Genomic DNA, 23,699 nt, shown 5'->3' with positions numbered 1-23,699 from the left:
AGACAGTATAACTAAGTGCAACAGTAAGAAATAACACAGAATGGAAAGAACAACAACTATAACAGAGACAAAATAATCACGGAAAAGGAGTACAACTCAACACAGGGATAACAACCGGGGATCTCCCAGGATACCGTCCTATAGTCCCAAAATATAAATATCTAGTGGATCTCCCAGGTGCAGTCCCGTAGTCCAACTCATAATGCGCGGGAATCTACCGGAAATCCGATCCGTAGTCCCAAATGCAAATATCCAGTACATGGGGAATCTACCGGGTGCAGTCCTGTAGTTCCAATGTAAATGTGAAGGGGGATCTATCGGAATACCAATCCGTAGTCCCAAAGTAAACATGCTGGGGGATCTCTCGCGATACTGTCCTGTAGTCTCAAAGTAAACACACAGCAACAACACGAAGAATACACAATTCAATTCAAATTTCATACCAAGGTAAAAACAGGTATTTCTAGCCTAGCATGCTGCACATAATCCAAATAAGGCAGTTTAAGCAAGTAAAGCAATTAAGTCAATTAGACATATTTCCCTAAGCTAACAATAGGCTTAAATTGCAAGTAGTATAAACAGGAGAAGAAACACAATTAAAATTTACTTAAAGAAAACCGGATTTTCAACAATTAGAACAAGTACACACTCTTCACCTCACGTACACGGCATTTAAATATCAATAATATCAAATCCTAAGGGGAGTTTCCCCCACACAAGGTTAGGCAAGCCACTTACCTCGAACCGGCTCAAAATTAACTTGAGACCACATTCTTGCCACGAGTACTCGACTCCAAATGGCATAAATCTATTCAATTCAATTGCATAATATAAATATAACTTCAAGTAACTGATTCCACAAATAAATTCTAAGCTAATACGCGAAATTAGGTAAAATGACCAAAATGCCCCCGAGCCCACGTCTCGGAATCAGGTAAAAGTTACGGATTATGAATGCTCATTCACTCAAGAGTCTAACCATACCAAAATTATCCAAATCCAATGTCAAGCCCCCAATCAAAACTCAAAAATTAAGTCTATGAACTTTTCCAAAATTTTCCCCAATTTCACACCCCAAATCCGAAATTAGATGATGACTTCACGTTTAGATTAATGGGTTATAAGCAAAAAGGATTAAGAGTCATAACTCGCAATTTCCTCCAAAAATCTCTCCAAAATTCGTCTCCTACCGAGCTCCCAATTCAATTTTATGATATGAACTCAAAACCCTCGATTTTGAAATTTAAGTTTGCCCAGACACGTTCTTCTTCGCGAACGTGAGACTACTATCGCAAACACGATGCATAAAAATCCCACCGGCCAACTTCCTCTTTCGCGAATGCAATGACCAACTTCCCTCCTCCTACGCGAACGCGGGGCCATCTTCGCGAACGAGTAGGTATAAGATCGCACAGCCTCGCGAATGCGTGAATATCTTCGCGAACGCGAAGCATTAAAACTTCACCAGACCCAGCTCCTCTTCGCGAACGCAAGACACCACTCACGAACACAAAGAAGGAAACCAGAACTGACTACTGCAACTTTTCTACAATTCTCTAAGTTCCAAAAATGATTCGTTGAGCATCCAAAACATACCCGAGGCCTCCGGGACCTCAACCAAACATGCCAACCAATCCTAAATCATCATTCAAACTTGATCCAATCTTCGGAATGCTCAAAACAACATCAAAACACCAATTTAACATCGGATTCAAGCCTAAGAACTCTAAAAACTCTCAAATTACGCTTTCGATCAAAAAGTTTATCAAACCTCGCCCGAATGACTTGAAATTTTGCAAGCACGTCACATTTAATACTACAGAGCTACTACAATTTTCGGAATTCCATTCCGACCCCGATATCAAAATCTCACTATCGAACCGGAAACTTCAAAAATTCAACTTTTGGCATTTCAAGCCTAAATAAGTTACGAACCTCCAAACACAATCCGAACATGCCCCTAAGCCCGAAATCACCCGACGGAACTAACGGAACCAACATAATTCCATTCTGAGGCCGTCTTTACGCTGCTCCAACTACGGTCTAAATTCTAAAGCTTAAGCTCTCATTTAGGGACTAAGTGTCCCAAAACACTCCGATACTCAAAACCAAACATCCCGGCAAATCAAAATAGTAGAAACAAACACGAGGTAAGCAGTTAATAGGGGATCACGATGTTAATTATTAAAACAACCGGCTGGGTCATTATAGAGACTTGGTTCACTGTTCCTAGGCCACATCGTTATTTTCAGCGTGTCTCTGGTGGTTTCTACTCGAACTGACCACGATTTGAGAAGACTTTCTTGCTCCCAGAAGTGTTTCTCATTAACAGTCTCATCCGAAAGTCCAGGTTACTAATTTCCATCTAAACTTTGTTTCTTCCATCTTGATTCGGTCCTTCGCAGCTACCTACCTATTTAGAGTCTGAAGATAATATGGTATTTTTGAGTTCTTTTAGTGGTGGAATATACTTCATTATTCTTGGTTATATTTCCTAGTGGAGTATATTACTAGTTTATGTGATTTGTTAGTGCATCATTGGTTCTTTGGTTTGGTCATATTTCTGGTGGAGTATATCTTTATTGACTATTTACTTGGAACTTAGTTAATCTCTTCTTGAATATATTTCGTGAGTTTTATTAGAATGACTATAAACAGTAAGCAAGAATGAAATAGTGATACAACTCCTAGTCCAACAATCTTGGTCTCGGATGAGTTTCTTGAGTTCCTTCAATATCATAAATCAACGAAGGAATCTTCTTCAGTTACTACTTTTGCTGGGTCAGATAAGACATGTCTTATCATCTCTTCAAATAAATGGGTGATTGATTCAGGTGCCACAAATCACATGACAGGTAATCCAAATATTTTTTCTAGCTTTCGATCACACAATGCACCCTCTTCAGTTACTGTAGCTGATGGAACAACTTGTAGCAGTGTTGGATCTGAGACTGTTAAACTAACTTCATCTATTACCTTGTCATCTGTATTAAGTCTACCAAACTTGGCCTTTAATTTGATTTCTGTTAGTAAAATCACTAGAGACCTTAATTGCTGTGTAGCGTTCTTGAATGGGAGCCACAGTCTATTGCATGCTCCAGTATCGTGTCTCCTTTTGAAGAACATTATCGATTGGGGCATCCCTCTATGACTTTGTTGAAGAAGCTCTGTCCTCAGTTTCAGAATATTTCTTCTTTGGATTGTGAGTCATGTCGATTTGCAAAACATCATCGCATCTCGTTAGGTTCAAGGGTTAATAAGCAAGCTGAGTCAGCTTTTGAGTTAGTTCATTCTGATGTTTGGGGACCATGACCTGTTGTTTCTAAAACTGGGCATAAGTATTTTGTCACTTTTGTAGATGATTTTTACCGGATGACTTGGATTTACTTTATGAAGAGTCGCTTTGAAGTGTTTACTCACTTTTCTGCCTTTTGTGGTGAAGTCAAAACTCAATTCACTGCTCAGTGCGTATTCTAAGGAGTGATAATGCTAAAGAATACATGTTAGAGTTATTTCAGTCCTACATAAGACAACATGACATACTACATCAATCTTCATGTATTGATACACCCTCTCAAAATGGAGTTGCTGAGAGGAAGAATAGGCATCTACTTGAGACAGTTCAGGCACTTTTGTTCCAAATGAAGGTTCCTAAATAGTTTTGGGCTGATGCGGTCCTCACGACTTGCTTTCTGATTAATCGCATGCCATCTACTATGCTCAGTGGCAATATGCCTTACAGTGTTTTTTTCCAGACAAGTCATTATTTCCCGTGGCACCTAAGGTGTTTGGAAGCATATGTTATGTTTGAGATGTTCGACCATCTGTTACCAAGTTGGATCCCAAGGCATTGAAGTGTGTTTTTCTTGGTTATTCTCACCTTCAGAAGGGGTATCAGTGTTATTCTACTGAACTTGACAAATATCTGGTGTCAACTGGTGTAGTGTTTTCAGACACTATAACATTCTTTTATGCACCTCCCATCTCTACAAGTTAAGGGAAGGAGGATGAGTGGCTAGTATATCAGGTTACTCGTACTTTGACAGAACAATCAGATAATGTTTCTCTATCTCCTAGCTCTTCTATCGAGCACCAATTGACTATTGTGCCTTCAACACCTGCTCCAACTGTGTTAGTAAGATCACCAATTGTTCAAGTTTACTCGCAAAGGGGAGCGACAAATGATACAGGTCCTACACTAGTTCCTTCGTCACTTGATCCTCTTCCGTCTGATCCTCCAGAAGACCTTGACCTTCCCATTGCTTTACGTAAAGGTACATGTACTTGCAAATCCACATATTCTATTGATAATTTTATTTTCTACGATCACTTAGCCCCTGTATCTAGATCTTTGATTGCGTCTCTAGACTCCATTTCTATACCCAAAACAGTGAAAGAGGCTTTGAATCATCCTGGATGGTCTGAAGCCATGCTTAAGGAAATACATGCCTTAGAGGAAAGCCATACTTGGGATTTAGTGAATTTACCTAGTGGAAAGAAAGCAGTGGGATGCAAATGGGTCTTCACGGTCAAAGTTAATCCAGATGGTACTGTAGCGAGACTTAAGGCCAGACTTGTGGCCAAAGAGTATGCTTAGATATATGAAGTGGATTATTCTGACACCTTCTCTCTGGTTGTCAAACTTACTTCTGTCCGCTTGTTCATTTCTCTAGCAGCTTCTGAAAATTGGCATTTGCATCAATTGGACATTAAGAATGCCTTTCTTCGTGGTGATCTTTATGAAGAGATGTATATGGAGCAACCACCTGGTTTTGTTGCTCAGGAGGAGTATGAGAAGGTCTGTCATTTGAAAAAGTCTTTGTATGGCTTGAAGCAGAGTCCCCGGGCTTGGTTTGGAAAATTTAGTGAGGTAGTTCAAGAATTTGGGCTGAAAAAGAGCAAATGTGATCATTCAGTCTTCTACAGGCAATCAACAACTGGATCTATTCTCCTGGTTGTATATGTTGATGACATTGTTATTACAGGAAGTGATTATGCAGGAATCTCTTCTCTCAAGTCTTTCTTTTATACTAAGTTTCATACAAAAGACTTGGGACAACTGAAATATTTCTTGGGAGTAGAAGTAAATAAATGCAAGAAGGGAATTTTTCTATCTCAGAGAAAGTATATTCTTGACTTACTGACAGAAACTGGTAAGTTGGCTGCCAAGCCTTGCAGTACTCTAGTGGTTCCTAACTTGCATCTTATGAAAGATGATGACGAACCATTTAATGATCCAGGTAGATACAGGAGGTTAGTTGGGAGATTAAACTATCTCACTATGACTCATCCAGATATTGCTTTTGTTGTAAGTGTTGTTAGCCAGTTTATGTCTGCTCCTACGGTCAAACATTGGGCAGCACTAGAGCAGATTCTATGTTACTTAAAAGGAGCCCCTGGACTTGGCATATTATACAACAATAATGGGCATTCTCATATTGAGTGTTTTGCAGATGCCGATTGGGCTGGATCCAAAATTGATAGAAGGTCTACTACCGGCTATTGTGTCTTTGTGGGTGGAAACCTGGTATCATGGAGAAGTAAGAAACAAAATGTTTTATCTCGATCTAGTGCAGAATCCGAATACAGGGCTATGGCACAAACTACGCGTGAGGTTATGTGGATACATCACCTTCTCACGGAAATTGGGATAAAGCATACTACACCGGCAAAACTTTGGTGTGATAATCAAGCCGCTCTTCATATCACCTCAAATCCGGTGTATCATGAAAGGACAAAACATATTGAAGTTGACTGTCACTTTATTCGTGAGAAGATTCAGGAAAACTTGATTTCTACTAGTTACGTAAAGACATGAGAGCAATTGGCTGATTTATTCACAAAGGCGTTAAATGGAACTCGAGTTAATTATCTCTGCAACAAGCTGGGCATGATTAATATCGATGCTCCAGCTTGAGGGGAAGTGTTAAAGAATGAATGCAGACATAAATAATGAATATAGACAGATTACTTGTACTATACATAGATAGAAAAACATTGAGATTTGATAGCAGATTTTTAGGATTTTTCTTTTACTTCTTTTCATAGTTAGGATCCTATGTACAAGTATATATATGTATCACTTCATGGAATAAGACACTAACTTTGATTCTTTCATATCTTGTTTGTCACATGGTTTTAATATACCTTCCTTTCATTTGAACTATGCGTGCAACATCCTTTTCAAACAAGATTCTTGCAATTTTTCTTTTCAAAGAAAGATCACACGTTTCTTGGATGTGTTGATTCATCGATCTTAATAAAATATATTCTCAATTTGCTTTAAAGATTTTATTATTTTTGCGTGATTTCAAAAGGTGACAATAATAATTTATTTTGTTGAACGATATGATACATCCACAGTACACAAAATTTTTGTCTATAATTGAGTTTTATATAGATCAGACAAATATCTTATATTTACATGTCTAGTATTTTTAAATATGATTCATTTGAACAAAGAAATATAATATCAAGTAACCATCTTGTGGATGTATTACTTAAGACTTATAAAATATCCAGATAATCCTCATCACTGGTATATATATATATATATATATATATATATATATATATATATTCACTTTGTATATATTTCTGAATTACAGAAAATTTTAATCCAAACTGTAATATTCTTATTAATCTTTCCTTTGAGTTAAGATCCTTTTCTTTCCAACTTTCTTAAAGAAATAAATAAATCAATGAGTGACATTGAATTTGTGCTCTTAAGTTTTTTGTAAATTTTGAAATACAAGTTTTAGTATAAAGGCCATGCAATTGAAATTTACTATACATACGTACCATTATATTAAGGGCACTTATTTATGTCATTTAAGGTGCTCATAACTAGATAATGTTAATACACATTGTTATTTCACATTTTATTCTATTTAAAATACCATATAAATTCTTGCATAGTTATACGTATATCATTCGTATGAACAATAGAATTAGTAACTGACCAATTAGTTTTCCAAAGGCCAAACACCCAATTAATAATGCATAATTTTTATAAACGATATTACTACTAGGAGTATTAAAATGGGATATATCTCAAAAAGGGAAAAGAAAATCAAAACACGGATCGGGTCGGGTTTATTGACTATGGGGTTATCTAGAAATTGGCTCCATATTACCGTTCAAAAATTTCAAATTCCTCTCAAACGGTCTCCTCCTCCTCTCTACATTCAAAATCTAACTCCCCCCCCCCCCCCTCTATCCCCTATACCCCAAATCCCCACTCCCCATACCTTACACAAACCCATCTCCCTCTAGCACTCGCTGCTAACTTATTCATCAATCGCCCAAAAGGTCCTTGAAATCTCAATTATTTTGCCCTCAAAATCTCCTCTAACTCGATTTGTAAGCCCTAATAGTTCAGAAATGCCGTTATTTTCGGAAGATTCAAGCGCTATTAGGTCCAGATTTAGGTCACAACAAGATCACTCTTCTACAGCAACTCCAATGGATACGCCGGCTTCAATGTCATTGTCGTCAGTAAAGAGCACTCCTAATCTCAGACTCTTCAAGTCAGCTGCTAAGGACAGGATCGACACTTCGCACAGCAAGGATATGTTGGAGTCTCAAAACCGGAGCTTTGAGTTCCACGAAGATCCTTCATTTTGGAAAGAGCACAATGTCCAGGTAATTATTCTGTTTTTTTTCCCTTCATTTTTTTGCTCGTTTCTTAGAAAAGTTTTTAAGTTTTATATGCACTGACCTTGTAAAAGTTTTTACACAGTCAGGTTACTTAATAGGTAGTAATTATTATTGATAAATCTATTTGATAACATTCATTTGTAATCTAGAATAAATGGCAAGTAACCTACTATGACTTGTTAAAATACACTGGTAGTGTAAAAAAATTCAAAAAATCAAGTGATTATTTGGAGTGAAAAATACAGGAAAAGGTGGATTATTTGGAATGAATAAATGAAAAATAATTGGTTGAAAATGCTGTAAAGTGAGTTGCTAACAATCTCCCTGGCAGACCATACAGTAGTTTTTGGTTATATGTTACTGAATTGGGATAAAACTTAAATTACTCATGAGATAGGTTTATTCTGTTTGACTGATTTATGCAGGTTATTATAAGAATACGCCCGTTGAGTAACTCCGAGATATCTTTACAAGGGCATTCTAAATGTGTAAGACAAGAAAGCTCTCAGACCATCACTTGGACAGGACACCCAGAATCACGTTTTACATTTGATATGGTTGCTGATGAGAATGTTACTCAGGTTTGTTTTTCTTGATTATTAGTCTTTCCTTTGTCCTGTATCTTCGATGTGGTCTGTTCTTATATCTTTAGGTTAACAGGAGATGCTCTTTAAAGCTGCTGGAGTACCCATGGTGGAAAACTGTGTGGGAGGCTACAATAGTTGTATGTTTGCCTATGGACAAGTATGTTGCTCAATAATAGCTTAAGCTTTCAAGTATCTGCTTTCAGCAATACTTTCCAATTTTCATGTCGCAATGTGAAGAAGACTTGGACTTTATACTGGTTTTGTATTTAGCAACTCTATGTCTTTCTGTACAGACTGGAAGTGGAAAAACACACACCATGCTTGGAGATATTGAAGGAGGCACCCGAAGACATAGTGCAGATTGTGGGATGACACCTAGGGTATTTGAGTACATGTTTTCAAGAATTCAAAAGGTACAAGTGAATATTTGCATTAGTAATGAACAACTATTAACCATGTGGTATATACTGTTAAAACATCAAAAGTTTATACAATACGCCGCATTGTGGAGAACCAGTACCACAGTTGACTTATTTGAAACTAAGTTGTTTTGTTTTTGATATAGTATTGGCAACAAACTTCAATCTTCTCTGGAAGGGTCAAATGTCACCCAATACTGGGTATAAGTAGTGGATATGAGTGTGGAATACATATATGTCCAATGTCTAGGTGTTTGTTTCTTTGCTTTTCGCTGTTCCTGTTTTCTTGTGGAAAATAAGTACCTCTATATATGTTGGTTTGGGTAACATAGATGTACCTTAGATCACTTCTTGCGTTAATTTAAAGCAAGACTTCTTGATTGGAATAGAAGAGTTGGGATGAAGTTTTCTATTATAAGGCTGATCTTATATTTTTAATTTCAAGTTGATGATTTCTGTATTTTGGTTCAGGAAAGGGAGGCACGCAGGGAGGAAAATATAAAGTTCACTTGTAGATGCTCTTTCTTAGAAATATACAACGAGCAAATTCTTGACCTTTTGGATCCTTCCTCAGTCAACTTGCAGGTATTGATTTCAATTGCTAACATTTCGTCCAATTTGCAATTTAGTGAAGTCTTGTTGAAATAAACATGAAATCATTTCTGGGACAATGTATTGTTTTCTATTATTCATCATTTTTAACATGGTGAAATAGTGTCCTACCTTTTTTGAGGACCTTGAAACTATTGAGTACAAGGGTACGCGCTAATTGCTCGCAATCCTGTTCCAGAAGGCTAAATTAAGTACTCCACCAGGGTTCATTAAATTAGGTGTGCAACTGAGGACTAATCCGTGCTTAAGAAAGGCTTGCAACATATAACTAGTATAATTATTTCATTCCTCATTTCTAAATGCAGCCAACAAATTGCTTTAACAAAAGTGAATGTATTGCTTGATCTAAAAGTTGCAAACTGCATTACCAAGCGGAAGAATGCAAGTGAAGATTTTGCTTGTATTGTACAGATTAGGGAAGATACTAAAAAGGGGATTCATGTAGAAGATCTCAAAGAAGTGGAAGTTACGAGTGCTCGAGATGTGATGCAGCAGCTTCTTCAGGTATATTCCTCACTCCTAATTGAATCAATTATTATTTTGGGTTGTGAATTCTCTGGTTTAAACTCCATTAAAGACCGAGGACAAGAAGCTGTTGATAGTTTTTGAGGTGGTTACAAATTCACCTGCACGGCTGAAGATTTTGAAGATAGTAATATGAGTTCCTCATAGCTGATCAAGAATACCATCCTTAACAGGCAGTTTTAACAATTTATGTTTCTAAATGTGCACATATTTAACATGAAGAGTGAGACGGTTGACCGGTTGTATCTGTTCTTTGTTACTAGCAAGTGAATTGCTGGCAATGTTAAAGATAGCTTGTTCCAAAGTTAAAATACTGTCTTTTGTTTATATACTGAAGAGAGTTGTTCCATCTTTTCTATAGCTTTTCAAACCATTCACATTCACTTTCCTATAAATAAGTGCGGTATCTTGCTAAAATAGTGATGAGATGTTTGTATTGTTTCCTGGTTTAACATGCTACAATCCTATCATTAGTTACTGCATATAGAAGTTGTATGATCAATACTGTTATCACTATCAGTAGATCTGTGTATGGTTTTCCTAAAAGCCTAGAAGGTGCTACTGTAATATTTACAATGTATTTGGGAAGTCTACGAAGTATATCATATCTGGTTTTGACCTAGTTTTCTTAATCTGTCACTGATGACTTTTAGGTTAGTCTAGCTACTAACTTCTGTGGGCACTGATGATAAAAAATAACGGTATATTGGATATACTGTAATACTACAACTCAAATTGTGCAAAATTTTGTCTTTCTTCGTCTTACATACCTAAATTTTCCTGTAAACTTATCGATGGGTAAATAAATGTATAAATGATAAGGTGAAAAAGAGCATACAGAGCGCACTACATCTTCTAATTTTTTGATCAAAGCATTGACACTAACTTCCTTATAGCTAAACTTGGCCAAGCTTCATTAGAGTAGGGTCAGATTGTCTTGTGATACCAGATTAATGTGACACAACCTTATCCTTTATTAATTTAACCTAGAAAAGCACAAATAAAATGAAATAAATTGCTCGAAAAAAGTAAAACCACCAATTTCTTGTTAGTTATGGTTTTGACGTTCATAATGTTGTTTACATTTCAGGGTGCTGCAAACAGAAAGGTAGCTGCAACCAACATGAATCGTGCTAGTAGCCGTTCACACAGTGTTTTTACATGTGTGATAGAGAGCAAAGTAAGTGCTTAGCTTCAGCTCGTCAGAATTAGTCTTTTCATACATATGCCTCCATACCGGTACATAAATTTACACATTGATCTGCAGTGGGAATCTCAAGGAGTAACTCACCACCGGTTTGCTCGTCTTAACCTTGTCGATTTGGCAGGCTCTGAAAGGTAAAAGGAGAATAATTCTGAAAAACAGAGAAGATAATTGATGTTTAAACTTTCTTCTAACTGCACTTGTTAAATCACAGGCAGAAAAGCTCAGGAGCTGAAGGTGAACGTCTAAAGGAAGCTACTAACATTAACAAATCTCTTTCAACATTGGGGTAAATATCATGTTTTCATCCTATTCATTTATGATTCTTCTGTTCTTGTTTTGTCTTTCTACAAGTACACTACTGATCTGGTTCTCTGCTGTGCAGATTAGTGATTATGAACTTGGTCAGCATATCTAATGGAAAGTCACAACATGTTCCTTACCGAGATTCAAAGCTCACATTTCTACTCCAGGTTGAATAGGTTTACCTTAGCTTTCAAAGGAAAATCAATTGTTTTCTCTATGAGTTAATCTGCTTGAAAGAATACATCTAGTTGATTCAGTTAGTCCAGAAATATTCTCATTTTTAATATGTTTTCGTTATGAGGAGCTGTAATATAGTTTTCTTACTGTTTGGCACTCAAAAGAGATATTACTTTTCTGTTTGGGCGAATTTTTTTTGTCCTCATGTTTTCTGTGCTCTGCACTGATAAATGATTAATAACTACAAAATGAAAATAGCTATTCTCTTTTCATCTAAGAAAGTGATTCATTTGCATTTTCTCTGCTTTTAGGCTAGTAGGTTTAAGTGAAAGTAACCTTTTCTAGCCTCTTCATACTTTCTTAACATGGAAAACATAGTTTATTTTAATGCTCCGAAGATTGTCTTCCTGCTACATTTTTTTGGACCTACTGCAGAATATCTAAAAGTTTTCTGTTGAATTGACATTATATTTCTTTCTTCTTTTCAGGATTCACTGGGAGGGAATGCAAAAACATGTATAGTTGCAAATATTAGTCCTTCCAGCTGGTATGTACTTAAGATCAAAACCCTAATAAGTGTTGTAATTTTTAAGCAAGTGAGTTTACAATATATAACACATGAAACTCTTGCAGCTGTTCATTGGAGACTCTAAGCACATTGAAGTTTGCTCAACGTGCCAAATTCATCAAAAATCATGTATGCTACTCTTGGACACTGGTGGCTTTCTTATGGTCATTTCACAAGCAAATAACCTGATCATATGTGCTTTCAATTTCTTCCCCCCTATGAAATCACCTAATAATAGAATTTTCCTTTTCATTTGGTATTTAAATAAAATAATAAACATGCAGCTATCAGCAAAAGAATATTTGAAAGTTAAATGCTAGTATCCTCGATATGCCACTTTATCTAACGTGTGCGATACTGCAATTCAAGTACCTTATGCATAGTATTAGAAATTTAGGTTCATAGTCTCCCAGATGCTACAAGTTATAGGGGCACAGATTACTTTCTTGATGCAAAGACATTTTGTTTTCTCATTTTTCTCTGTGTAGGAGATTTTAAAATTTTTACTTTTACGACATTGATGAAGATATGTGCTTTTAGTTCTTACTTCCCTATAATCGATAAAGGCTCAACCATTTTCCTTTTTTCCCTGATGACTATTTACTTTCCCAGGCTGTCGTAAATGAAGATGCTTCTGGAGACGTTCTTGCAATGAGGATACAAATTCAAAATCTGAAGGTATTTTTTTAATGTTCTTACTTTTTTAGCTTGATTCAAGCAGCTTGAAATCCATCCTCCCCTGCCCAAAAGGGAAAAAAAAAGGAAAAGACAAAACCCTCCAAAAGGAAGAAGAACATGAGACCAAGAGAATTTTGTACCTCGGTAATTTATACAAACCCTGAGAGAAAACCTTGATTGATGGACAAATGACAACCAGGGAGAAGTTTAATTGATTGACAAATGACAATAATACAACAACAACAACAACAAACCTAGTGTATTCCCTTCCCACAAGTGGGGTCTGGGGAGGGTAGTGTGTACGCAGATCTTATCCCAACCTTTCAGAAGGCAGAGAGGCTGTTTCCGGTAGACTCTCGGCTCCGGAAAAATAAAGGGAAGAGACAATGACAAGCAAACCAATCGGAAAACCAAGCGAAAACACAAACTAACACTAAGTAGTGCAATTAGAATCCCGAAGCTGGGGAGGGTAGTGTGTACGCAGATCTTATCCCAACCTTTCAGAAGGCAGAGAGGCTGTTTCCGGTAGACTCTCGGCTCCGGAAAAATAAAGGGAAAAGCCAATGACAAGCAAACCAATAGGAAAACCAAGCGAAAACACAAACTAACACTAAGTAGTGCAATTAGAAACCCGAAGCAAAGGCAACAAGTAATACCAGAAGTCTAGGCATACAAATATTATCTTGTGCATGTCCCGCGACATTCTTTTAGATGTGTTCGTGTGTGACATGATAGCTGTTTATGCCACTAGTTGCAATTAGCTGTTTATGCCACTAGGTTATGCAAGTTATTCAGAAGTCTAGGCATACGAATATAATGAGGTTTTACATCACATAGGTAGACAGAACTCCCTTGAATAACTTGCATAACCTTCTGGCTTTTATCCAATATGTATCTTAGAAGTAAAATTAAATATGCATGTTAATGTTCCCCTTCTCTGTGTTAATAATTTTCAGATTTAGTTACTTATACTGGTGAAAGTTATATGTCTATTTTATGGCAGAAGTATTGGCACTACTGCTTTTATTTAGTCACTAATCACAATATGTCTTGTCATCTGCTTTTCCGGTACAACAGTAATATGATAGGGATTATAAAAGTTTTTCCAATGATCTGTGCTCTTAATGGCCATATTCTAAATGTTGATGTGCCTAATCACTTTATTTTACCTTTCAGAAAGAAGTAGCACGTCTTAGGAGTATGGTTGATGGAGGAGCTGAAAACCATGAAAATGATGCTTGGACTGTTGCTTTTCCAGGATCGCCTGCAACTGTTAGATGGGAAGGGCTTCATGGATTATCTAGTCCGCTTACATCAGATAAACGGATGTCTAAGGTAGGTGTATCTTAACTTGGCAATGAGGAAAAATCTCTTCCATTATTGGCACTGAGAGGTTAAGTCTCTTGTAATTTCAGAAAAAAGACTATGAAGTTGCCCTTATTGGAGCTTTTAGGAGGGAGAAGGATAAAGACATTGCATTACAAGCATTAACTGCTGAAAATCAGGCAGCGATGCAGCTGGTATGTTTTACGGAGGTTTTTATTACTTGAGTTGCCATTTTATATATTCGTAGGTGTCAAAAAGTCTTACAATGAGGCCAGAGGGTCCAAGTAAACATCTAATTCAGAACTGTTACAAAAGCACAAATAGGACTTAATTGACAAATCTATCCTTGAAATATCGTTTATCTGGAATCCGTTTCTTGGACATAATCTTTTAGGTATATTAGGTACTCCATCTCCTCTTTGCTAAGTTGATTAGAATATATATACCTCGGGAAAGTAAATGGAAATAAAAGAGATACAGAATGATCTGAATTTTATATGGAGAAACTAATTTTGTAATGTTGTGGGTAATCAGATCAAACAAAGAGAAGCTGAGATACAGGGTTTGAAGATGAGACTAAGGTTTCGAGAAGCTTCAATAAAAAGGCTCGAATCAGTTGCTTCAGGAAAGATATCTGCCGAGATGCACTTGCTAAAGGAGAAAGAGGAGCATTTGAAGGAAATAGAGGTCTTACGGAATCAGGTTGATCGCAACCAAGAAGTTACAAGATTTGCCATGGAGAATTTACAGCTAAAAGAAGAGATCGGAAGGCATGTTATTTATGTTCTCTTTTAGTTATCGTAGATGCACATGCACTCCTCCAACTTGGCTCCTTTCTTTGTCTGAATCTTGGAGATAAAACGAAAATCTTTTAGTTATATTAGGTAGTCCATGTCGACTTGCTTAGCAATGCTTTTCTTGGCTCCTTTATTTGTCTGAATGTTACTTAGAAATGCTTTTCTTGAGCCGAGGATCTATTGGAAATAACCTCTCTACCCCCACAGGGTAAGGGTAAGGTCTGCATACACATTATCCTACCCAGACCCCACTTGTGGGAATACATTAGGTATGTTGTTGTTAGGTAGTCCATGTCTCACTAGTTTGATAATCTCAATTGTTTCTAATGCAGATTGAAGTCATTTTATGAGGAAGGTGAGCGAGAAAGAATGAATGAACAGATTGCGATGCTGCAGGATAAGGTTAAATGACTGCTTCCTCTAAGAAATTCAATTGGTCAATCTCTTTTTTCAAGTATGAGAATAGACACGATCATCATGTCTTCTACTTTTCTTTTTTGTTATATACAACTGATCTTTAGTCATACAACATCACATTTTAATTCCAAAGACAACAACATATTGCATCTTTATGTCTCATGTTTATACTAAAGTACCTAGCAATTGCATCTTAGTTTTTTTGTTCTTGATCAGCATCTGGTGATCTTCCCGTCAAATACCAAAGTTGTTTGCGCGCCTAATGGTTCTCTCTTTGATATGCAGTTGCTAGAAGCACTTGACTGGAAACTTATGCATGAATCTTGTCCTGCAACCGTTCAGGTCGTCCTCCAAACTTACTTAGGATTTTCACTACTTGTGTTTCACTATAGTTTGTACAACCCCTGTTAAACTATAGTTTATTCTCTACTTGTGTTACAGAAGGGAAGTTCTGAGCTTGGGATGCATATTGAGAATGATCTGAACCTGCTAACATCTTGTCAGGTATGACATATACTCTAGAGTAGTTAATATTTACATCTATGTTTTAATCGCTGGACCATTTGTGCTCAATAACTGGAGACACTAGTTACTTTTATCTGACAAATAGAAATACTGCAATTAGTACCTTTTTTTTTTTTGAAAATGTATCAATTAAGAAAAGTGGGGTTATCATTTTTTAATCGCTCGGCCATGTTTCTTCTCGCAAGTAAAACAAACTTTGAATCCGAATGAAATCCTGGAGACTAAATTCATTTGGTATATACCAGTAAAGAAAATGGTGCAGTCATTTAGGATGGAGTGTGTGCTGAAATATTTGCTTTATTTTATTCCTTTTGCCACACTATAGCCGGCTTCACCTTGGCGTACATCAATCAATGAGGAGAATGAGTTCCTCCGTGTCCAGGTAATATATATTTTCACCTTGAAAAATGAACGAGCTTAAAATAGTATAAATGATTTTAGTGGTTATTTTGTAGGTAGTTTGTCTGCTAACAACATATATTTAACTTTCAGGCAATTCAGAACCAAGCAGAACTGGACGCACTGCATAGAAAACTTGATTTTTGTGTTGAAGAGAGAGAAAAATTGGAAAGGTATAGCACTGCAATTCTTGTAATGTGATCAGTGTTTCTTATCTTTCTCCATCATCATCTCTTAGGGTGTTCATAATTGGTGGATCCCCTTCGAAAAGACATAAACTGCTTCTACACACCTGTTCAATATCGAATATTCAATCTTTGTCATATCTGTTCCACATTCAAACTATTAATTTTGATTCGTCGACTTTAATCTGGTTTTCAAAATTTATTCACTGTTCATACAGGCAATTGAATGACTTGGAAAAAGAGCTAGAATTTGAGAGATCATCTAAAGCAGTTCTGGTGGAAGAATCAAAGAAGGGTCAAAATGAGCTGCCTTCTGCTGCAAATGATCAGATGCCCGCTATCGCTGTCGGTGATCAGGCAGAGCTAAAAACAATTGTTGATGCTATTGCAGCAGCAAGCCAAAGAGAAGCAGAAGCTCATGAAACTGCAATTTCCTTGTCTAAGGAAAATGATGAACTGAGGGTGAAGCTCAAAGTCTTAATTGAGGACAATAACAAACTGATTGAACTGTATGAGCAAGCAGTAGCAGAAAAGAACAATGAGAATGATCCAAGTCAGAACTGCCAACAAAAGAGTGTTCCATCAGGGGAACATGCTTTAGAGAATCATTCTTTAGATGACAATGTTCGATCAGGGGATTTAGAAACTTTAGAGGAGGATGGCTTGCACGAGGTAGATGTACATGATGAATACAGCCAATGTTCTTTTCTTCCAGAGAAAAACAATATTTCTGACTCAGAAGAACTATCCTGCTGCAAGACTACAGAGATGATAGAGAAAAAACCTTCAGAACCAAATGAAGAAAATACTTTTGAAACTTTGGACAAAGCTGATTACATGATGGTGGAAACTGTTTTTCCTGAATCAACCGCAGAAGCTAGTACATATGAGCCTCCCGAGGATCCTTGTGCCTCCAATCTGAAGCAGGATGTTGAGATGGAAGACCAGTCATCAAATGTTTTGCGGAAACACGTACCAGAAGAGCTAAGTTTGGTGAGAAAGAAGCTTGAAGAAGCACAGGAAAAGCTTCTAAAATCTGCTAACACCATAAGCATGTTTGGTTCACTAGAGAGGGCAATTGTAGAGGTTGATGAGCTTACGGGAGAAATTGAAAGACTCGAAGAGAGTATTGAAGTGAAAAAACAAGGATACACATCGTTCAAGCTTCAGTCTTCACAAATGCTTGAAAAGAAAGTTTTGCTCGATAAAAAGCTATCAGCACTAAGATTCTCACTATCAAGCTTTTCCTCATCAGTTTGCTTCTTTGAACAACGGGAAGCTCAAGCAAGAGCAAGATTAGATGCTTCAAATACTAGTCTCAACCAAAAGAGAGCAAAACTGGCTCATCTTCAAGCATCTAAAGCTGAGTTCCTGGATGCACAGGTGCAGACTAAACAGTCCGAATCTGAATTAAGAAACATCTTAGCAGACTTGAAATCAAGATTGGAAGAGGAGAATCGAAGGCTGGAAAGTGACAGGGTTCTCTTTCCCATAGATAACATTGAGAAACCTGATATCCAATTGCCAGAAAGGAATTGGCAGTTGAGTGGCAAAGCTACTGAATTACTTAAGTCTGAGGAAGAAAAAACAAAGATACAAAATCAAATAAAGCAGATTAAGGAAAATTTGGGGATGAAGAAAAAGGAAACTGAAGAGTTGAACGTGAAAATGCTGAAGTCGGAGAGTGAAATTGAGGCTATTGAAAAGGAGATACAGAATGGTTTGCAGTTGGTAGAGGAGATGGGTAACAAGCTTCAAAGTGTCATCCGGGAGAAGGAGATGATCTTGGAAATGAAAGAGGACGGGAAGCATGAGTTTGAAAGCATGATTCTTGAGTACCATGAAAGTATGTTCGAAGCCTCGTTGAAGGAGGAAGAGTTGCAGATTCTGGATGAAGAATTGCACTTGGAAATGAAAAAAATAGAAGATTTACAAAGAGCTAAGGCTCTTGCCACGACCAGAAAAAGTCAGTTGCTGAATGCATTTTCATGCCAATCATGCTCTTTTTCCGACAAGGTAGAGGAGGATCTACATGATATACGAAGGTCAGTGCTTGAGCTGAACCCGTTGCTTGGACTTGACAACTAGCATCTTCTCTTTGCATGCTGCCCTCATGTATTGCCAATGTAATTTCTCCTCTAGCAAACCATTATGTATTACAAACTATTATTATGATTGTGAATAACTTGTGAAAAGTTCAATCAATCTGAAAGAAAGTAATCTCTCTTTCCTTTAGTGTTTCCAAAGTATATCTCTTGATTTTGACTTCCATTTTTTTTTTCTGGCTGAGACTTTTCTTTCATTATGATAACAGTTTATGTATTACCTCGATCTGCTATAGCTAGTTTGTACAAACCTTAATTCCTTTAGCAAAACTTAGCATCATTGAGTAGCTGGGATTTCCAGCCTCATCCGTCTACCTCTCCTCTTTTCCTAGTTCTAGCCTACCAATTCACGCGTATGATCTTTTCTAGATCTGAAATTTAGAGTGCTGTTCTCTGAAACTTGATCATGCCTAATTGAATTCGAGTTTGAAGTTTTCTGCTTGAATCCCTTTTGTTTTTTCCATTAAATTAGTTTTTCCTTATTGGACAATTCCTTGTGTATTTTGAGGTTGATACCCCCCCCCCCTCCCTATAGTCAACACCAATTATATCCGGGCAACTTTCCTTGTGACAGCCTGACCAGAACGCCAGCCTACCATAGTAGAGGGAGACATTTTTTTCTAGTCTACGGAGGCAGAAGTTAGCATCCATTTCCAGCAAAAGTTGAAAGTTGAAAGTAGAATTAGTTAAGACCACCAAGTTAAATTGTGAAATTGTGAAACCAAGAAACTCTTTGCAATTATGAATCTACAAAATGAAAAATCTCACTGAAAAACATTACTCAGAATTATTTGAGCTCAAGAATCATATTATGTACACAAATATTTCTTTCTGAACTCTTCTAACTTGTCATCATAACTCTGAATTCATCGAAGCTGAGGACTCCATCTCCGTTGAGATCAAACCTCCGTATCATAGTTTTGCAGTTGTCAATGGAAGTTGACTCACCGAGTTGACTCAACATCCTCTTCAAGCTCTTAGCAGTAATGTAGCCACTCCCCTCCATTTCATACATTCCAAATGCTCCTATCAACTCGCTCTCCTTATTCCTCTCCTCTTCCATTCCTTCCATTAGCTTCGTAAAATCCTCCAATCCCAACAATCCATCCCCATCGGAATCCGATAGCATCACCGCCATCTCCGCCTCCTCCACCGTCAGTTCGCCTCCTACCGCCTTCACACACTTCCTAAGCTCAGCCGGTGACACTTTTCCATCTCCATTCTCGTCAAAGTATATAAATACCCTCTCTAACTCGCCATTGTCACTACCACTACTACTCACCGAAAGACGACCAGTTGTTGTAGTAGTCGTTGTTAGACCCTCATCTTCCTTCTGCGGAGTTGCCTTTTTGAGCGAAAGCCTCTTCCTTAATCTTGAGAAAACAGACTTATTTTCAGCACTAGGTACAGAAACTGATTCCATAATAGTACACATGCTAACAACCACGTTTAGACTACTCTTTCTTTCAAGATAGTTTGAGATGTAAGTAGAATATGAATGTTAAGGTGTAAAAAGGGTTGAACTTGAAACAAACAAAAAAAAAACTTGGGAAACTTTTTGGTGAAAGCTCTTAAAAAACAACCAAGGATATGAGATATGAAGGAAGAAGAATGGGATATTTATATGGAACATTTAGTTTGTGAGCTGGAGAATGATTGGGAAAGAGGTAGTTAGTGGCAATTACTTAATGGCGGTCCAAAAGTCGGTATTTTCCGTGGGCTTACCACGTATAGAAACTTGTACGGCGTTTTGTTTTCTAGAAAAATACAAAAATAGGTTCTTAGAAGCTTGAAAAGTAAAAAGGCACGCGCTATGAAAGATGACAATGATGTGAGAAATAGCCAAGTTTTGGGATAAGTCTTATCTTGAAGGCAAACAGTCTATATCATCTAATGTCGTTTTTGAATTTGACATGCATATCTTCTTTCCCATGTTTCTTACCTTTTTTTTTTTATAATAAAATTTTGGCGTAAGTGGGGCTGAACTATGGTTTGTGTTTTTGTTCTGTAAATTAAACCTAAAAACTACATTTCGCATATTGTTTCTTGTTTGTTATAGTACTTACCTTTCTACCTTTCGTTTTGGTCTAAGGAGTGAGGTGAAGTAGAAGAATTTTGAACTATGACATGTCTTCTGTGTAACGAAATGTTTAATGGTCTCTGCGTTTAGTTTTCTGCACATTTTTTTCCATCACTCAAGTCTAGTTAGTTTCTATAAAATGCATATATAAAATAGTAGTACTATTGTGCCTTTTATTTTTTGTTGAAAAATTATAGTATTAGTCTATAAATTTAACGTTTTATTTGGCGTATTGATTGTAGGAATTTGGCTTTGGTGGAATGAGTTGAAATATTTCTCAATTTTGATGAGCAATTTCCACTTATTACTATAGGAGAAGAGACACTTGGTGCTTTTAGTTATGGAAAGTGACAACTTTTAACTTTTACGGTTAATTGATCTCAATAATGAAGATACCTTTTAAAATTTGAAAGTTGCTACTTTCCTGAATTTAAATAACTGTAAAAATATGAAAGTTCTCATCAGACATCAGCCTAAACTTGTTTAGGAATTATATGTACTTAGACAAAAATCCTCAAAAAATATTTCGTCATTCTCCCAAGAGAAAATCCTTCATTATTTCTTGGGAAAAGGTCCAAACATGCTCTTGAACTTTGCAAAATTAGTCACTGAAGTGTCCTTATCATCTGACAGAGTTCATTTTAGTTATACTAGAATTCTTTAAATTCCACACATCAAAATAATTCAAACACGTTTATTGTTTAACCTAAAATTTTATTGTCAGGCTAAATCAATTAAATTTATATATTCAGTGACCCCGCAATTGCCCTCTGAACGATCAGAATAAAATAAAGCTTGAAGATAAGTTTCGTACTCAATTAATTTCTCAGGGGCCTTCTAGTCGGGTGGATGTCGGCCGGTTTTTTGATCAGATCCCCCTAAAAGCCGTACGTGCGAGTCTCCCCACATGCGACTCACGTCATTCGAGGTGGCCCAACCCAACATTTATTCGCAAATTCTGTAGTGAAATTGAGAGTGTTAACGCCACAAGCGATAGATTCAATCCAATTAAACTGATTTTTACTAATGAAAATAGATAAACAAGACTTAGTAATTGTAAATGAAGACAATATAATAGCAATGAAGAAAAAGTAAAAGGAATTCTGATTCTCTGAAGAGTGTATACCATTGACTAATTCTTTTCACCCGTTGACTGGTTGTTTCCCCATTTAGTCCCTTTTCTTGCAATGAAGCATCGAGTATATGAATGTGTCACGACCCGGATTTCCCCATTTTTGGGAATTGTGATGATGCATACTCGTGAAAGTTAGGTAAGCTGACAGTTACAGTTTTACCATCATTATTATTAATTCAAACAGGAACAGATAATAACTAAAATAAAATAATTATGAAATGCGGAAATGATATAGCAATCCAACAATTCTAATACATAGCTACCCCAAAGATCTGGTGCCACAATCCATGAACGACTAAGATTTACTACAAATATAAGTCTGAAAAAAGTACAACTGTTCTCGAAATAGAAGAGACAGAAGAAACTAAAACGGGGAAATGAGACTTCAGGCTCTGCGAACACCAGCAGATCTACCTTGGTCTCCCTGGACTGAAGGCAGCAACCTCGAATCTACTCACAAGGTCCGACACCGAAATCTGCATAAAAAGTGCAGTGCAGTATCAGTACAACCAACCCCATGTACTGGTAAGTGTCGAGCCAAACCTCGGCGAAGTAGTGACGAGGCTAGGACACGACAACCATATAAACATGTGAGTTAAATCGTATACGAGCGGAACAATAATAATAGAAAATAACAGATAAAAAAGGGAATGGGGAACATGCTACGGGGAATATCAAATTCTAACAGTAATTCAACAAAGAAGCATAAAGAACACCATATTTGTATCAACGGGGATGATGAAACAGTAACACGTGCACGACATCACCCGTCGTGGTTTTACTCTCGTTCTCACCATAAGAAACAACAGAAACGGTACGATATCACCCTTCGCGCATTAACTCTCATAATCGTGCACGACATCACCCTTCGTACATTAGCTCTCAAATCATGGCACGATATCACCCTTCGTGCATTAACACTTACAATATCGGCACGACATCACCCTTCATGCATTAACACTCACTCACAATATTATGCACGACATCACCCTTCGTGCTTTACACTCCTCCTCACCCAAATAATTGAAACAATAACATCCCGGCAAGGAAATCAACAATAGAAAATAATAACATCCCGACAAGGGAATCAACTATAACCAAATCTCGTTTCAACAGTTAACTTCACAAATAAGTCTCAACTTGAGTCAACTCAACAATGGTCAATTACCAAGAAAATTTCATAAGTCTTGTTCAACATGGATAATCATCAACTTAAGCATGAATAGTACATAATAAGAATCACAACGGTCATAGTTCAAGACTCACGGGCATGCTCGACACCAACATATAGATACTCGTCACCACACCTATATGTCGTTCTCAACACTAACACGTAGCAAATAAGACAACAACACATATTCCCTTAAGCTAAGGTTAGGACAAACACTTACCTCAATTCCACGGCCCAAATCAAGCCTCAATTACCGCTTACCTCTCGGTTCCACTTTCAATTCACTTGTATCTAGCCATAATTTACTTAATAATATCAATATATGCTAAATAAACCAATTCTAATGCATGAATATAAATTTTTCAATGTTTCCCCAAAAAGTCAAAAACCGACCCCGGGCCCGCTTGGTCAAAACTCGAAGTTCAAACCAAAACCCGACTACCCATTCACCCACGAACCCAAATATGCAATTGGTTTTGAAACCCGACCTCAATTTGAGGTCCAAATCCCCAAATTTCGAAATTCCTAATTTCTACCCAAGAACACCCAATTTCCTGTGAAAAACCCTAGATTTTGAGATGGAATCATGTAAAAAGATGAAATAGATTTAAGAAAAAGAGTTAAGATTCATTTACCTATGATTTGTGGAAGAACTTGCTCTAGGAAAATCGTCCTTTGGAGTTTAGGTTTTGAAATTTTGAAGAATGAAGTGAAAATCCCGTCCAAGACCCCCTTTACTCAGCTGCAGATGTCACATTTGCGACAGGAGCTTCGCAATTGCGAGGACCCTCACATCTCTGCTTCCTTCGCAATTGCAAACTACA

At 37.0% G+C, this 23,699-nt stretch overlaps 2 protein-coding genes across 3 annotated transcripts; one reads left to right on the top strand and one right to left on the bottom strand.

The window, feature by feature from the left end:
• Positions 1-7,165: 7,165 nt before the first annotated feature.
• On the top strand, positions 7,166-20,974 carry LOC107804289 (kinesin-like protein KIN-12E). Of its 2 annotated transcripts, XM_075237161.1 has the most exons (23): positions 7,166-7,644; positions 8,085-8,240; positions 8,320-8,403; positions 8,540-8,659; positions 9,137-9,250; positions 9,689-9,781; positions 10,893-10,982; positions 11,070-11,140; positions 11,221-11,295; positions 11,392-11,479; positions 11,978-12,036; positions 12,123-12,186; positions 12,670-12,735; positions 13,912-14,070; positions 14,151-14,255; positions 14,596-14,831; positions 15,191-15,260; positions 15,561-15,617; positions 15,717-15,779; positions 16,126-16,182; positions 16,293-16,372; positions 16,603-18,429; positions 20,812-20,974. In XM_075237161.1, exons 1-23 carry the CDS (start codon positions 7,384-7,386, stop codon positions 20,831-20,833), a joined length of 4,017 nt encoding a protein of 1,338 aa, XP_075093262.1. In that variant the 5' UTR covers positions 7,166-7,383; the 3' UTR covers positions 20,834-20,974. The 2 variants fall into 2 exon arrangements, with proteins under 2 accessions (XP_075093262.1, XP_016483639.2); XM_016628153.2 differs by lacking the exon at positions 20,812-20,974 and having other exon boundaries at positions 16,603-18,612.
• LOC107804288 (putative calcium-binding protein CML19) lies at positions 19,199-20,075 on the bottom strand. The gene has a single exon (XM_016628152.2). It carries the CDS (start codon positions 19,922-19,924, stop codon positions 19,331-19,333), a length of 594 nt encoding a protein of 197 aa, XP_016483638.1. The 5' UTR covers positions 19,925-20,075; the 3' UTR covers positions 19,199-19,330.
• Positions 20,975-23,699: the final 2,725 nt, after the last annotated feature.

This window comes from Nicotiana tabacum, chromosome 18, assembly GCF_000715075.1.
Source record: "Nicotiana tabacum cultivar K326 chromosome 18, ASM71507v2, whole genome shotgun sequence".
NCBI classification, from domain to species: Eukaryota; Viridiplantae; Streptophyta; class Magnoliopsida; order Solanales; family Solanaceae; genus Nicotiana; species Nicotiana tabacum.
The sequence above is the reverse complement of the archived record's forward strand: the minus strand, read 5'-3'. Positions and strand labels throughout refer to the sequence as shown.

Bases quoted from the DNA above. Each gene is read 5' to 3' on its own strand.
- LOC107804289 (XM_016628153.2), top strand. From the start codon at position 7,384: ATGCCGTTATTTTCGGAAGATTCAAGCGCTATTAGGTCCAGATTTAGG. The intron at 14,256-14,595 runs GTATGTTTTACG...GTGGGTAATCAG, and splicing joins ATCAGGCAGCGATGCAGCTG to ATCAAACAAAGAGAAGCTGA. The intron at 16,373-16,602 runs GTATAGCACTGC...CTGTTCATACAG, and splicing joins GAGAGAGAAAAATTGGAAAG to GCAATTGAATGACTTGGAAA.
- LOC107804288 (XM_016628152.2), bottom strand. From the start codon at position 19,924: ATGTGTACTATTATGGAATCAGTTTCTGTACCTAGTGCTGAAAATAAG.